Source organism: Orbicella faveolata, unplaced genomic scaffold, assembly GCF_042242905.1.
Source record: "Orbicella faveolata isolate gen_17 unplaced genomic scaffold, um_ofav_v1 contig_12, whole genome shotgun sequence".
NCBI lineage: Eukaryota > Metazoa > Cnidaria > Anthozoa > Scleractinia > Merulinidae > Orbicella > Orbicella faveolata.
The window spans coordinates 15,030,215-15,045,000 of NW_028301539.1; the positions used below are offsets into that span (position 1 = coordinate 15,030,215).

Here is a 14,786-nt window from a genome sequence, read left to right on the forward strand (position 1 = left end):
CATGTTGAAAATTTTTTCGAACAAAACTTTGTGACAGGAATCAGTCTGTTCTAGAGAGAAATTTTACAACTCCTGTACAAATGACGGGTACAAATGTACAGTAATGCATCACACTAAAATTGCCTTATATGAAATTTATTATCCAACGTTTTTCGTTCACGAAAACCCAGATATTAACAGGGACTTCCGTTGCGTGCGCTCAGGAGAACTAAGAGGACTACAGTAAACCTGTTGAACCGGTTTCCTAAAGTAAAAATATACTTGTGACATACTTGTACTCGTTCGGCGTGCTCTTTGGGATGTATTACGTTGATAGTTTAATTTACGTAACAGTAAAACCTTCGGATGAATTTTGTTTTAACCTTTGTACAAAGATGTACCTGATATTTAATCAGAATACATATTGGGTCATCTGGGTAGTTTTTGAGTTAAAAGCACATAGCTGAAAATAAGGGTGTTTTTAACAAGTTATACTGTTCTTATGGTAATCTGTTATGTCAAGAAAATGACCACAACTGGTTCACTAAAGATGGAAGTTTGTTTGGTTTCATTTTATAGCATCAAGTGGTAAACTATAGATAGGTAGAAAGTATATATATTGGATGTCATTGAACAATTCATATCAGTAAAATTAATATCACAGTATTATGTTCTTGCACGATACAAGTGTGCTTTTACGCGGAATTGAATGAAGAAGAAATTTAACTTACCTTCCGTAAGTATCTGTCGGGGTCATTCCAGAAGACCTTCGTCTCGCCATGGAGCGCGTCAAGGGTGGCGAGAAGAAGTACTCCAATGAGGGTGTGGTCGGCACTTGTGATGTCGTCGTGTTAGATTCCCCATGTGTCCCCGGTGGTTGAAGGACCGCTGGTGGGGAAAACGTGTATAACTGGTTTGCTTCCAGTGGTGTGTGATGCGACACCTCAGAAATTCTTTCCTGTTCAACACTTAGGGATTGTTTTTGAGAGAATACTAGTGAAGGTGCATCTGGTGGCGAAGGCTGTTTCTCGGGACTTCTAATAGGACTCCTGGCAGGTAAGGTTGCACTGTTATCAGGGACTGGTTCCAGGGTAGTGTACGGTGACTCTTTCGTATCAACAAGACTACTGATCGTCTGCCAAAAAATGAAATAGAGAAATTAAAGAATAAATGACATACACAACATTTTTGTATCTCTTTCTATATCTACAAGTTTCACAAAAGTCAATTATCCCCTTCGACTCTATTAGTACATTCTTATTTTTACAATAACTGCAGACATTCTCGAGCGCTGATTGGCTAAATTTCATTGTCAATTAGCGGACAGACAAATGAAATTATAATTTATACGATGTTGACACGACCAGCGAGAGCGCACAATTTGACAATTTTTTATTGTAAAAAACAAATTGACCTCAGTTTTTCATGCGTCTGTCCTGTTATTGATCATGAATTTCGTCTTAACATTGTCAAGGTAGCTCTGGATCTATTCCGATATCGCCTCGTGGATCCACGGCTACTTTGACAATGTTATAACGAAATTGATGATCAATAACAGGACAGACGCATGAAACATGGACGTCAATTTGTTAAATCGCTGAGAAAATTGCTTCACTGCGATTGGCAATAGTGATTGGTGATTTAATGTTAAATTTTTAATTCCACCGCAGAGCAAATTAATGCTGGCGTGTTCGTAATTTTTTCACTTATATAGCGACCGTGAAATTCAGAGCGGGAAAACGCAATAAGTATGCACGAGTTTTGGCTGTGCGCCAGGCTCCAAGTTTGAAAAAATGGCGGGACATTCGACGATCGTGTAAACTAAGAGTTACGAACTTTAACTGCTTTCCCAATTTTCCCGCTAAGCAGCCACATTTTAACGTCACTAATGGAAAGCTAGTGTATTGTTTTCCTGGAGAATCAATTTTTTTCGCACAAAATTAACCTAAAGAAGGTTTCCGAACCCTTTATTTCCCCATGGTCTACAGGAAATTTCGGTGCAAAGACATTTTTTTCACAAACCCTCTTTACATATTGCATCGATGCATAAAGCAACCCACTGGATATATAAGCAAGAAAGCCTCTCAGCTGGCAGTGGGAGCCTTGTTTTCTTAACGGAGAGATGCCGAAAAAAATTCATGCTTGCCCAAGTATAAAAATATCAACTGAGCAACATCCTCGTGTACCTTAGTAGCAGTCCACCATCCCCTCCACCATTGCAGCCCGCGTTATTACCTGAGCCCGCAAGTAGGGCTAGGGAAGCGCAGAGAGCTGCGCAGTACGTTTTTCCGCTCTGAACCAGTGAACTGATTGAGGATTACACAACTCGTGACGTTTGAAAGTCCTTTCAGCCGCCCAAAGGCTAGCGCAATTTGGAGAGACTTTTAAATATCATTCCTAGTTTACATCCTTAATTGCACTCGCATTCATTCGATTACCAATACTAATAATAAATTCCGTGAATTAATCATACAAGTTCCTTTCTTCGTTACACGCAATGTCACTCGTAGAACTGGGCAAATGATGCATTCATGACACAGACAGTGAACACGATAGCTCTGACATTACTATTGTACATGCGTGGCTTGAACGCTGAAAAAAAAAAAAGAATAGTTCCGATTTGTAAGAGCCCAACAAACAGTTCATTACCTTTTCTGGCGAAGACGGCTGCTCACTGACGGGAAATAATCTAAAGATACACAAATAAAGACATGTTAGACACAGGCCACAACTAGGCTAGTAAAGTAAGAATGTAGTAAGTGCTTTATTTGCCGAAAACCTCCTAAGAAACACCACGAAAGTAATCAGCGTCGAGAGGTTCAGTGAAACAAAGTAAATCAACATCCAATGTTAACACTTACATTCCATGGACGTGTATCAGATTAACCTTTAGATTCAGTGAATTTGGTATTACGTAATAACACTAAGTCGAAACAGCTCCCTCACTACATGTTTTGGAATATGTATTGTTCTTCACTGACTTTTATTACAAAACTACGAGGATGATTTTGAGTCAAGTTTTCCCTCTGTGCACCTTATTAGGTGTCTGTATTTCGTGATTGTAATAGCTGTTACTGTATAGCATGTACACTCACTGTGCTGAAGTGTCTGCAGTCTGGTGTACGGTAACGGATGATATCTGTGGCTGAACAGATGAATCACCAGCGCTTTCATCATCACTTTCTGCATCTGAAGGACAAAATAAATTTTAAACACGAGCTACACTTACCGTATATAAACACTTACTTGGATAAATACAACCGAGCCTCCCCGAGCGATCACTTATCGTATCTGACCTTTGCCTCTAAGCGGTCAATAAGCACTTCGCCTCAGGGAACATTGAGGGTCTCGGGGAAACAAAACTCACCGTTTCCCTTGGAGACAGTCATTTAAGTGTTTTGTTACACCTCCCAAATCAAAAATATAATCACTTTGTTATACCTCCCAACTCAAATACGTTTTCCGATTGGAGGAAAACGTGTCACGTGTCGTGGGTCAAAACTCGCGAACTCCCTAGGGAGACAACAACGTGAACTTTCGACTTGCACGTGATCAGGTCGTGCTCCTTGAAACGGCGGCAAATTTGTAAGCCAGTCGGCGTAAAGCAAAAGATTTCTTCGCAGTTTTTTTCTACTTTTGAGTTAGGAAGTATAATAAAACACTTAATGACTGAACTTCTCGTAAGCGACCACCTCTCTAGATGCCGTTTTGAGTTTCCAAAAGCATTTGCGCATGGCTTAAGCCACTGAAACGACTACAGGCTATAACGAACACTCCCCCGTTGTCCGATTAACCTCTCATAAGCGATCGCATAGGCTCGACATTTAGCCCAAACACACTAAACCAGAAGAACTTTCACTGCCTTTCTATATTCAGGTGAATTAAAAATGAGTTCTGGCCGGTTGCTGCGAAAAAAAAAAAAAAATGGCAGGAAATGCTGGAGACTCTCAACAAGGAGGCGTTGCAGTAACACCCATAATCCCTTAATGCTACATGAATTCCAAGGTACAAAACTTGCCAAGTACTGCATCACTGTCATCCAGCTCGTAACTATTGTAGTCTTCGTCGTGAGGTTCCGCTTCTTCAATATCACTGTCGCCTGCCAAGTCCATAACAGCAGCAGTTATCTGAAGTTCAGCTTCCCCCTGGTCATCGACCTCTTCCTCTTCATGGTGCGTAACAATCGTGGCTTCTGCTGTGAATGGAAAACACATCCAAGTCAGGATGAAATCCTTTATAATTGCATGATTACTGCACTTAACTGTCTTCTTCCCCATGACGGGATTGTAGGGATTATAGAACAACATTAGAAAAAATGTTGCCAAAAAAACATAACAAATTATGAATCCTAGCAAGGAGGAAGAGGGACAGTTGGCCATTTACAGAGCGTGATCGAGGAGATGAACGCGGCTCTGCAGTGAAACAACTCCAGCAGGTGATCAGAACAGGACCTGAGCCCGGAATTTCCCAATTTAATTTTCGGCGCCCTAACACTCCACCGCGTTGCCCGCTGTTCCGAATCTGAGAATCTGCACGTAAAAGAGGCTTTTATTTCTCTGAATATACTGTTAGTCCTCAGCTACAAGAATAATAATAATAACAACAACAACAACAACAACAACTCGACCAGTATTGTTTGATTGAAAGCGAACATTCTATCACCAAATCTCAGACTTCGTAGTTCAGTACTGTTTCAAGAGGAAAGTGATTATGGCGGTTCGTTTTGTTCATTGTCACGACAAACAGGGCAGCTTACAATCTTTACGAAAACCGTAACGTCTGGTAAAATACAACATTTCTCCATCTTTTAGATGATGCAAACGCATTTCTTAAAGTTCAATCGACATCCGCTTCGACGACACATGTACATGAAAGACGAAGGCGGCCTGTTGAAAACCTGCATGGCAAAATGCCTTCCCGCGCCATTTGTGTCAAATTTCTTTATTTCCTATTTGTATTTTAAAAACGATTATGGAACGATGATGACAAACTTCTATCTGTACCAACGTTCTTCTTCCTAGGAAAATATGACGAGCAAAGAAGAAGACTTTACACTAAGCACTGCCGTACCTTGTACTTCCGCCTGAAGGTCAGTTAGAATTTGTGAAGTATGTTGCCGGGTCATGGGCTCAGCACTGACTTCCATGCCATCTGTCCCTCCACTTATGTTACTTGGCGCGGGAGAGTCAACTGTTTCTTCTTGGAAGACAGGTGTCGAGACATCAAGTTGTTTAATGGGACTGAATGAGGTACAATAGAATATATACAGTGAGTAAAAACAGAATAAAATTAAATTACCATAATACACTCCATCCAATGGTAAAACGTTAACTCAATTTCAATGTTTCGTGCTGTTTGTTTATTTACTAAGAGCGGAGATGTTACGTGGACAAAAAAATACTACGTGAACAAACTTAAAACACACTATGCAGCATTTCTTTCTCAAACTGGTCCGAGAATGGTGCAAGATTTAGTTTCATCTCTTCTCTTAAACCAGGGAAAATGGGGCAAGATTTATTTTCATCTCTTCCCTTAAGCGAGGGAAAATGGGGCAAGATTTACTTTCATCTCTTCTCTTAAGCGAGAGAAAATCTTCTCTTAAGCGAGGAGAAATAAATTCAAAGTTTATGGAGGGTAAACACTGCCTGAAAATTCAAGAAAAAATCTGTCCAAACTTTTTAAATTTTTTGTTGACGTTTACTTTTTGGTTACTAAAGATACTACGATTAAAAGAGAACTCATCTCCTCCTGATTACCTTGTGGAGGGAGACGATGATACATTCTCACTAGCAAACCTGAAACAAGAGATCAGTTTGTATCATAGCTGGTTAATAATAATATTATTTACCAGCAAGTCTTTTCGTGACATGTGTTAGTAACGGTATTTGGACTATGGCACAAAGGTAACAATTCTTTTTGTCTCGTATCCTCGAGACCAAGGTCACGTGGACACCAGGATATGGGGCGACGTTGCTGCATTCCTGTGTACGTGTTCTTTGCATGCCAAATGTCAAATGTAAGATTGCTGTGAATGGAGGTTGGGGCAACACGCGGGTTAATCAGTTTTGGCTACGAAAGACAGGCATAAAACGTTGAACTAACGGGTTTCAAGCGCCTCGTTTTTACATATACACATTTAAAAGTAATTCCGGAAAATGAAACCCTCTCGAGGACAAAAAGACATAGAATACGTAACTGAGTAATATACAATAGTTCGCGTTTGGCACAAAGGTTAGTCTGCGGCTACTGTTTGTTCCAAAAAGTGTTCCGTTTTCAGAGGACGCTCGACGAAAACTCTGAGCTTCGTGGAACGACTAATACCCACTATTATGTTTAAAGGAGGCATATCGTATCTTGAAAAATTTCCGAGATGTTTCAAGTTCTTTTGTTATGTCTAATCGCAACAATCCTTGTTACTCTTTGCTTTATTATAGTCTTAAAAGCTTTTTTGACCGTAGTGAAGTAATATTTGAGGTTTCCTCAATTTTAAGGTAACTTTGTACGTCCAATAACTCCATAATGACATGGTGGCATATCACCCAAGGGATATCATTGAGTATTCCCCAGGTTTGGCTGCATCACGTGACAGGTGGCCTGCGAACGCAGACGTATTTCCGGCTGTCGCTTGTCTCCGCCGAAACTAACATCTGCGAACCCGAGCCAGGAAACGATTTCTGTGACGTAATGACTTTTGTTTCTCCTTGGCCAATCAGATTCCATGATAGAATGAAACTCGAGTGCTCCTCGCAGCGAATACCTCGCGCGGTAATTCTGGGGCTACCTGAGCTAAACTGTGATTGGCTTAAAATTCCTACGTCATAGAAATCGTTTCCTGGCTCGGGTTCGCAGACGGTTATTTCAGCGGAGACAAGCGACAGCCGGAAATACGTCTACGTTCGCAGGCTAGTGACAGGTTAATAATAAATACCTATCACGCGCAAGAAAGATATTGAATGTGTCATAACAAACGATATTGTAAGTGTTTTAACATGTGAAATACACGAGAAAGGGCAATCAAGAGTTCACGTTGTACCTTTAACGTAAATTGAAATTTGTTCTCATTTTACTGTCAATATATTTTTATTTAACGTTGGGGTGTCCAGGGTTAACAGCACAAGTTAAATATACTGACTCCTTTATAAAGTTGGTTCATTCAAACATTTCTTTACCTTATACGTCTGCCTGGAGTTAACTCTTCCCTTTGAGAAGCACTGTCACTTGCTGAAAAAAGTTCAGACAGCTCTGTTGAATAGCTCATATTTGGAAACTGAACAAGTTCCTTCTAAACAGACATTGAAACATAAATAGACTATCTCTGAGAATGTGATCTAATGGTTAGCACCATATTTTGCACCCAAGATCAAACACTGGCTGATGTCTGCGTTGTATTCTTGAACAAGGTATGCTACTCTCCTTCGGACACTCTGGTGAAAAGTCAAAAGACAAAGTACTGGGGGATGAAGAATCAATTCTCCTTGGAAACCGTTTGAAGCTCCCTGTGAAGAGGGCGACTTTATCCCTTGTGCAGAGCGTATAATCATCATCATTGGTTAACCCGATAATTAGATACTTGATTATCAACTTGAAGATGACATAGATTAATTAACCGATCATTAAACTGCTTAACTGCAGTGCTGGAAAAGCGGAGGTTTTCGAGTGTTAAACATTGATTTACTGGAGCATTGTGCTTCCTTGTAGAGCTAGGGCTTAAAACGTCAACTTTTCCAAATTCGCTACGCAGTTAATTAATCAACTTCACGTTAACAATCAACCACGCGTTGTACTTACCCCCGGACACAACGCGTCATGAAGGTTTATTTGGAATCTTACTGCTTTGTTTGGGGATGACATACACACAGTAGTTTCATTTTAGTTTTGTGCTGCCATGGTTACATAAACAGATAAACAGCAATTCTTAACACTGAGACGGCGGCGGCGGCGACTGCTACTACTTCTATTAAGCAATTAGATTATGAGTTCGAGATTTCTATCGCGTGATAGAAATCGAGAGCGAGTAATCTAATTGTTTTAGTATAAATCTACTAGTCGTTCAAAACTTCACCTAAATCCTCTCCACAGACACTTCGAAAACGTCAAGAGGCGGCCGACATTTCGTTAACAAGGGCACAATGCTATCACAGAATAGATAGTGAGTAGCGTAGCCAATCAGAGAACGGCATTTGTAATAGAACGCTAGTAGATTTATATTAATACGAAATAACTTCATAAAACAAATTATAGAAACCTACCACGAGTCTCAATGGACTTAGATAACTGGTCTGAGGAGCCACGCCTGGTCGTTGGGGGAGAGGACGTGGGAGAGGGTTGGGGCGAGCTGCGACGTAGCACTCTTGTAATCTGCGATCACACAAAACAACACAGTCTTATTGACGTTTCTTTCTCCACCCTAGCTGTCCTGTGTATTTGAGTTCACGTCACTGTAACCGAGTATTTACCTTTAATATTGACTGTGGTGTAGCAATGTTAACTGCCTCAGGTTTTGTCACTGATGATCCACCAGCCATCTGAGTAAAAATACAAACGACAACTTCAATTCACAAACATCTAACTTACTTATGACCCACAGTGCAACAATAAACGTACAAAGAATCACAACTAACCGGCTTTACTTTGACCACAGGAGGCGTTGCTAACAAAGAGAGAGCTTCAGCACCAGAGAAAAACTGCCGCCTGCTAAACAAAAGAAATCAAAGGCGCGATGAACTTTATAATGGTAATTGAACTGAGTGGAGTGCAATTTGGTCTGAAATCATACGCGTGATTTCAAAATCGAACGAGCGCGCAGCGCGAGTTCGATTTGAAATCACAAGTATGATTTCAGACCAAATTGCACTCCACTCAGTTCAATTGCCACTTTATTAGATCCATTTTGAAATCGCACAATTTTATCGCCTTAAATTTTAGATTTTTGGTGTATTGTTCCAGTAGCCGGTTCGTTAAAAAAGCGGAACCGGAAACGCCTTTACGTCTAATTTAGTATGCAAAACGATGTCATGTGACGAAAACTCATTCGAGCATGACAAAGAAACAAGCAATTCTAATCTGAAGTCGAAAATAGTCTACTTCAGGTATAAAAGTGCAATTTTCGTCGCCTGAATCAATTATGGAAGGCCTACCTTTCTTCTGTGGTTGAGGCTGCGACTTTTCATTGTCTTTGGAGAAGAAATTTGAAGGTGCATATCCTGTGTAATTCTGCGATCGATTTCTTTTGAGTGTTGAAACTCACTCGAGTGTACGATACCAAGTGGATAGTACGTTTTTTTTCTTTTAAATGCCGTTCAATGGTATGATTTTAAGGGGTCCAGCTCGTTATCATCTCCGTTTCTTTTTGTAACCTCGGCGTAGGACTCAATACTCAGGACCTTGTCAAGTTCTGGCAGCGCCATTTGTTTTAAGATATTTCCAAGATGGCGGGACTGGCACCGGCTTCGTAAGACGTTCGTTCATTCACTATTTTGTGCAGTATGGCGTATGTTGACTATGTTTATTCACAGCAACAGAGTTGAGCAGTTTTGCTGCTTCGTTTCAAACTACCGGAAACCTGGAAACATCTACCTTCTTGAGATGACTCTGAATTTGTTGTTGTGTGGTTTTCGTTTGTTTATGTTTTACTGGACTCAGTATCATACGGATCTTGAGCAGATGTTGAAGAAAAATCGCCAAAATATTCGTCAAAATGGACACTGAAAGCTGGGAACTTCCATTAAAGTAGGTCTTCAGCCTAAAGGAGCTCATAATCGTCATTCAGAAACTAATTAATTAAATTTGTCAATTTTTTGGGGGGAAAAGCTACAATAACAACAAAGTTTTGGCAATAGTATTTGCAAAATTCTCCACAGTGGCTTTTTGCCTTTCATTTTCCTGAAATTTTATTGATTACTGTAAACTAATCTTGAAATCTGATGGGTTGTTATGTTTTACTGGCCCATTCTCATGGACTGAGAAAAAGATGCGATTTAGAGCAAAAAATAGTGCGATTCGTGAATAAATCGCACCATTGAGAGCCAATCAGATTGCAAGGATAACCAGTGATTTCAAAATGGATTTAATAAATTACGTAACCGAGCTCTCCAACTGATCTAATCTGTGTCCTTGAAATCAGTAGACTTACATTAAATATTGAAGAATAACAGCGACATTATAAGGATTCCTGAATCCAGAAAGTAGTTACCTTCTCTTGTCCAGAAATGTTGGTGAGGTAACTGTCCTGGGGGAGGTTCTCTTCTCTGTCACTGGAGACTAAAAGACCAAGTAAAGATAAAACAGTTGACAATGTAAAGAACTGATCAACGAAATACACTTCATTCTTCGTTTCAGACATCTGCTCTTACATTTGGTAGTCCAATAATTAAAAATGACATTGAATGTTGATTAGGGTGCCTAAAATCGGATAGACAGGTTGTGCAGAAATCTCCTGAATATTCAGTGTTTATCCCTTGTGGTCGAACAACACATTTTTTTCTCAATCGCTTTATAATACCGAAACGGAGGGGGTGTGTTCTGATTTACATGTAAAAAGTTGACAATTCTCACGTGCCTGAGGTGTCAAGCAAGACTTCATTTATCCAGCAAAGACTTCATTTATTCAAGGTTTGGTCTCGGTTTTTTTTCAAATACTGAATTTAGTGGTAATATGGGATATAGCGTTCTCTGGTAAAAAGTATTAAAAAACGTAAGCTTTCGACAGCCGGTCTACTGTCTTCGACGGATAAAAATTTGTGATAAAATGAAACGTTAAAAATATGAATATATAGACAGTAATTCGCATAAATTTAAAATTTCTGCACATAATAAAGAATGTTCAAACGAATGCTAAAAGTGCTTAAATTAATGTTTGTTTAAAACAATGTTATATTGTCTTGGGAGTGGGCATGAGTTATTATCAGCCTCAACAGTTTTTGCCGTGCGCCATGATTCCAGTGTCTTTCTGGTGCGATGGTTTCCTTTGTCAATGATTGTGGAGTTGTCAAAGTCAATTACCTGGCCAAAAGTCCATGCATGTTTCGTGATGTTGGAGCCTTTAGCACATTGTTTTGTATTTCTGATATGTTCTTTTCTTCTGGTGCTAAATGATCTTTTAGTTTGGCCTATGTAATTCCATTGACATGATGCACATGGGATTTTGTAAATAACGTTGCACTGATTGTCTTCAGGAGGTCGAAACTTGGGAACACGAAAATCTTGTTGTAGTGGTTTCGTTGGTTTGTTGAAGAATTGGATGTCATGCCTCTTAAGAATTTGAGTGAGTGGCTCAGTAACACCTTTGATGTAAGGAAGGATTCTAAAACTCTGTCGGCTCGTTGTGTCAGCCCATTTGAAGCACATACCAACTAATTCCTCCAATGTTGGTGTAGGTGGTGGTAACAATTTCTTTCTTATAATATCACTGGTGATTTTTTTAGGATAGCCACTAGATTGTAGTGCAGCACTACCGTAACACCTCTGCGGAGAGCTCTAAATCTTCCTAACTCAGAATCGGAAAAAGCCCGTGAAACTGCTCGAATCAGCGCCGCACTACAATCTAATGGCTACCCTCAAAAAATCTCAGACCACGAACAAAAACGTACAAAGAAATAACATCTTGATACTTAACGCTGGAATTTAATTTTTATCATTTTATCTTAAAATAATAAGCGGACTATCATTCACTTTTATGTAATATTACACATTTCAAAGTTTCAGCATTCTAACAAGCTAATACCACACCAATTGATGACCTTGATGACCTATAAACACGCGATCTACTTAAATAAGAATTACTTCGCCAAGCATGTCAGTACAGCTGTTCAGTGTGAGTGTGCTTCATTCATAATAGTCACCATTAGGTAATAAGGGCAACTAATTAACCCTCTTTAAAAATTATAGTAAAGGAGTGAAACTACCATTTCTGTACCTTCAGACTAAAATAAGAATCACAGTAAAGTCATTTTGTTATGGAGATGGAACAGGCGAGGGTTCTATATATCATCCTTTTGATCTTGCAAAATGATGTGCTATAATATTTATGAACTTAAGAGATAGATACTTAGGATTCGAGCTGTCATGAGGAATAGCTTTCCGATGAGGAGCGTTGCCACAGTTATTAAACAGAAATAAGAAGTGCAGAACAAAGACAAGAACGTTGATGAAGTTTGGATCCAGCCAGTCAAAATTTAGCAACTCGTGAGCTGTCTTAGCGCCAATAGTCTAGCCTTTGCGACTCGTTTGGTAATTAATGTACCGAAACAACTATCCTCTGCTTAACCAATTGGGATTCAGTAATTTTGCCCTCTACGTGTTAAAGGTTCGTATTTACCTGCTTACTCACCACTACATCTTCTGAAGGCCGTTTAGTAACTGATGCAAACACAACTCCCACCTTGTTGGAATCACTACAAAGAGATAAAGTTATTTCGTGTCAACTCATTTTCCTGCAACAATCTTTTAATTCACACAGAGACAGTCATATTGTTTAACGATAACTTTCACTTGGGTAGTGAAAACTGTTGCTTAGTGTTGGGCAGGAGACACCAGATTACACAACGTCCATCTGGACCTGTCTTTCAAAGACAATTCAATGATTTGCCAAGGATAAATTGGCACCAATAAAGTACTCCTTCCCTGAACGTTCGGGGATACACGAAGATGGGTTACTTGCAACTGTAGAGTCAGAATTTACTCGAGACTAAAATGTTCCTTTTGGTTTGTGTTCACGTCATCTGGAGCAAAATGATTTTCCTTACTCGTGGTCTCAAGAATTCAAGATCCTCTTAATAAACTTCATGGACTGCTGGTTAAACATTGAGGCACATTATAGTGAGAAAACGTATTTTTTTTATTTTCAACGACTTTTTAAGGACGGTGTAAACCATTACTAAATAGCAGGAGTTTCGTGAGATGAACTGTTCTTGGTTGGTCAGATGGTCTCTTGCACGAAAACAAGTGGCTTATTACAACCATTTCCTACTCCTTCAAAATCATCACAAAACAGTCAGTCGCTAAAACCTTCTTTCAAAAACTACTTAAAGACAGTAAGTGTTTACAGGATAATTCTCAGCAGGAAACAAAGTTATTTCCTTAATAAAGCAAAACAGCAGGCACCAAACGTTACCTTAATTTACTTTTTATTCTTGGTGTGACTGGAGTACAAACAAAAGCTTCAGCTTCTTGCTGGGGCTCAGACTGTTCCACAGATCTGCAAAACGATTAGAAAACTTCCAGTCTAGTCCAATTTTATGGTAACCTCCCATAAATGTCACAAATGTAAAATTCTGGGCCATCAAAGTACAACACAATAAACATACAAGAGAAATTTCAAACACTACCAGCTAATCCCAACATGGCCATCATCTCCGACCTGCTAGCCATGTCGATCATGTAAAAAGAGTTGTATAGATTTTCTATTTCTATCCATGCATGTCCATCTGTTCCTATCTTTATGGTGCTCCGCTTGGCAACCCTTCGCGCCGCCAGAGCTCCGTTACCATCCCTTAATCCCCAAGTTCATGGCACCACGGAAATGCTGATACAAGTATCCAGTACTATCCCCTCTTCAGGCTGATGCAATTAACCAGCCATATCCCACTCGCAATGCTGAAGTACTATACCAGCACCATCCACCTCTCCATGGCATGCTCATACAGCACAAGCTTCACAATTACTAGCACAATCTTCCCTTCCGAACTGATAAACTAAACCAGCACAATCTTCCTATCCATCCTGATGCACTAAACCAGCACATCATCCTCTCCATACTGATGCACTAAACCAGCACAATCTTCCTCTCCATACTGATGCACTAAACCAGCACAATCTTCCTCTCCATACTGATGCACTAAACCAGCACAATCTTCCTCTCCGTACTGATGCACTAAACCAGCACAATCTTCCTCTCCATACTGATGCACTAAACCAGCACATCTTCGCTCCGTTCTGATGCACAAAACCAGCGCATCTTCCTCTCCATACTAATGCACTAAACCAGCACATCTTCCTCTCCGTACTGATCCACTAAACTTACACAATCTTCCTCTCTATACTGATGCACTAAACCAGCACATCTTCCTCTCCATACTGATGCACTAAACCAGCACATTCTTCCTCTCCATGCTGATGCACTAAACCAGCACATCTTCCTCTCCAAGCTGATGCACTAAACCAGCACAATCTTCCTCTCCATGCTGATACATTAAACCAGCACAATCTTCCTCTCTGTACTGATGCACTCAACCTGCACAATCTTCGTCTCTATACTGATACACTAAACCAGCACAATTTCCTCTCCATACTGATGCACTAAACCAGCACAATCTTCCTCTCCATACTGATGCACTAAACCAGCACAATCTTCCCCTCCATACTGATGCACTAAACCAGCACAATCTTCCTCTCCATACTGATGCACTAAACCAGCACAATTCTCCCGTCCATGGTGATGCATTAGGCCAGCACAAGCCACCTCTTCATACCAAGGCATTCAACCAGCACAATCTTCCTCTCCATGCTGATGCACTATGCCAGCAGAATCCACCTTCCCAAGGAATTCTTGTGAGACAAAGTCATCATCACTGATGACCTGACGAGTTGGTCAGATAAGTAGGTGGCATCCAGCATCAAATACAATAAATTACTCACCCTAGATGCAAAAGGCCTACAGCGTATTTATTACCTTAATTCTTCCACTTTGTCCATAGTTGAGCTCAAGATGACAGCACGAGATACCGGATTCCCCTTATCCACTCTGTGTACAACAGTCGATAGTGGTTTGGGCCGAGGCACTGCAAACATACAATTACACATACAATTAC

At 40.1% G+C, this 14,786-nt stretch overlaps 1 protein-coding gene across 5 annotated transcripts in view; it reads right to left on the bottom strand.

Moving 5' to 3' along the window:
* The window catches only part of LOC110044296 (protein ELYS-like), a 72,073-nt gene that overhangs the window by 1,863 nt on the left and 55,424 nt on the right, over positions 1 to 14,786 (bottom strand). For 2 of the 5 annotated variants that reach the window (XM_089282493.1, XM_089282490.1), the window contains exons 32-45: positions 14,648 to 14,756; positions 13,091 to 13,174; positions 12,296 to 12,371; positions 10,172 to 10,239; positions 8,601 to 8,673; positions 8,436 to 8,504; positions 8,229 to 8,337; positions 7,149 to 7,200; positions 5,736 to 5,774; positions 5,050 to 5,219; positions 3,998 to 4,174; positions 3,075 to 3,168; positions 2,629 to 2,668; positions 711 to 1,114 (exon numbers count right to left, since the gene is read on the bottom strand). In XM_089282493.1, coding sequence (XP_089138619.1) covers positions 711 to 1,114; positions 2,629 to 2,668; positions 3,075 to 3,168; positions 3,998 to 4,174; positions 5,050 to 5,219; positions 5,736 to 5,774; positions 7,149 to 7,200; positions 8,229 to 8,337; positions 8,436 to 8,504; positions 8,601 to 8,673; positions 10,172 to 10,239; positions 12,296 to 12,371; positions 13,091 to 13,174; positions 14,648 to 14,756 — 1,564 coding nt within the window. The remainder of the gene's footprint in view (positions 1 to 710; positions 1,115 to 2,628; positions 2,669 to 3,074; positions 3,169 to 3,997; positions 4,175 to 5,049; positions 5,220 to 5,735; positions 5,775 to 7,148; positions 7,201 to 8,228; positions 8,338 to 8,435; positions 8,505 to 8,600; positions 8,674 to 10,171; positions 10,240 to 12,295; positions 12,372 to 13,090; positions 13,175 to 14,647; positions 14,757 to 14,786) is intronic. The other 3 variants (XM_089282494.1, XM_089282492.1, XM_089282491.1) reach the window with 3 other exon arrangements.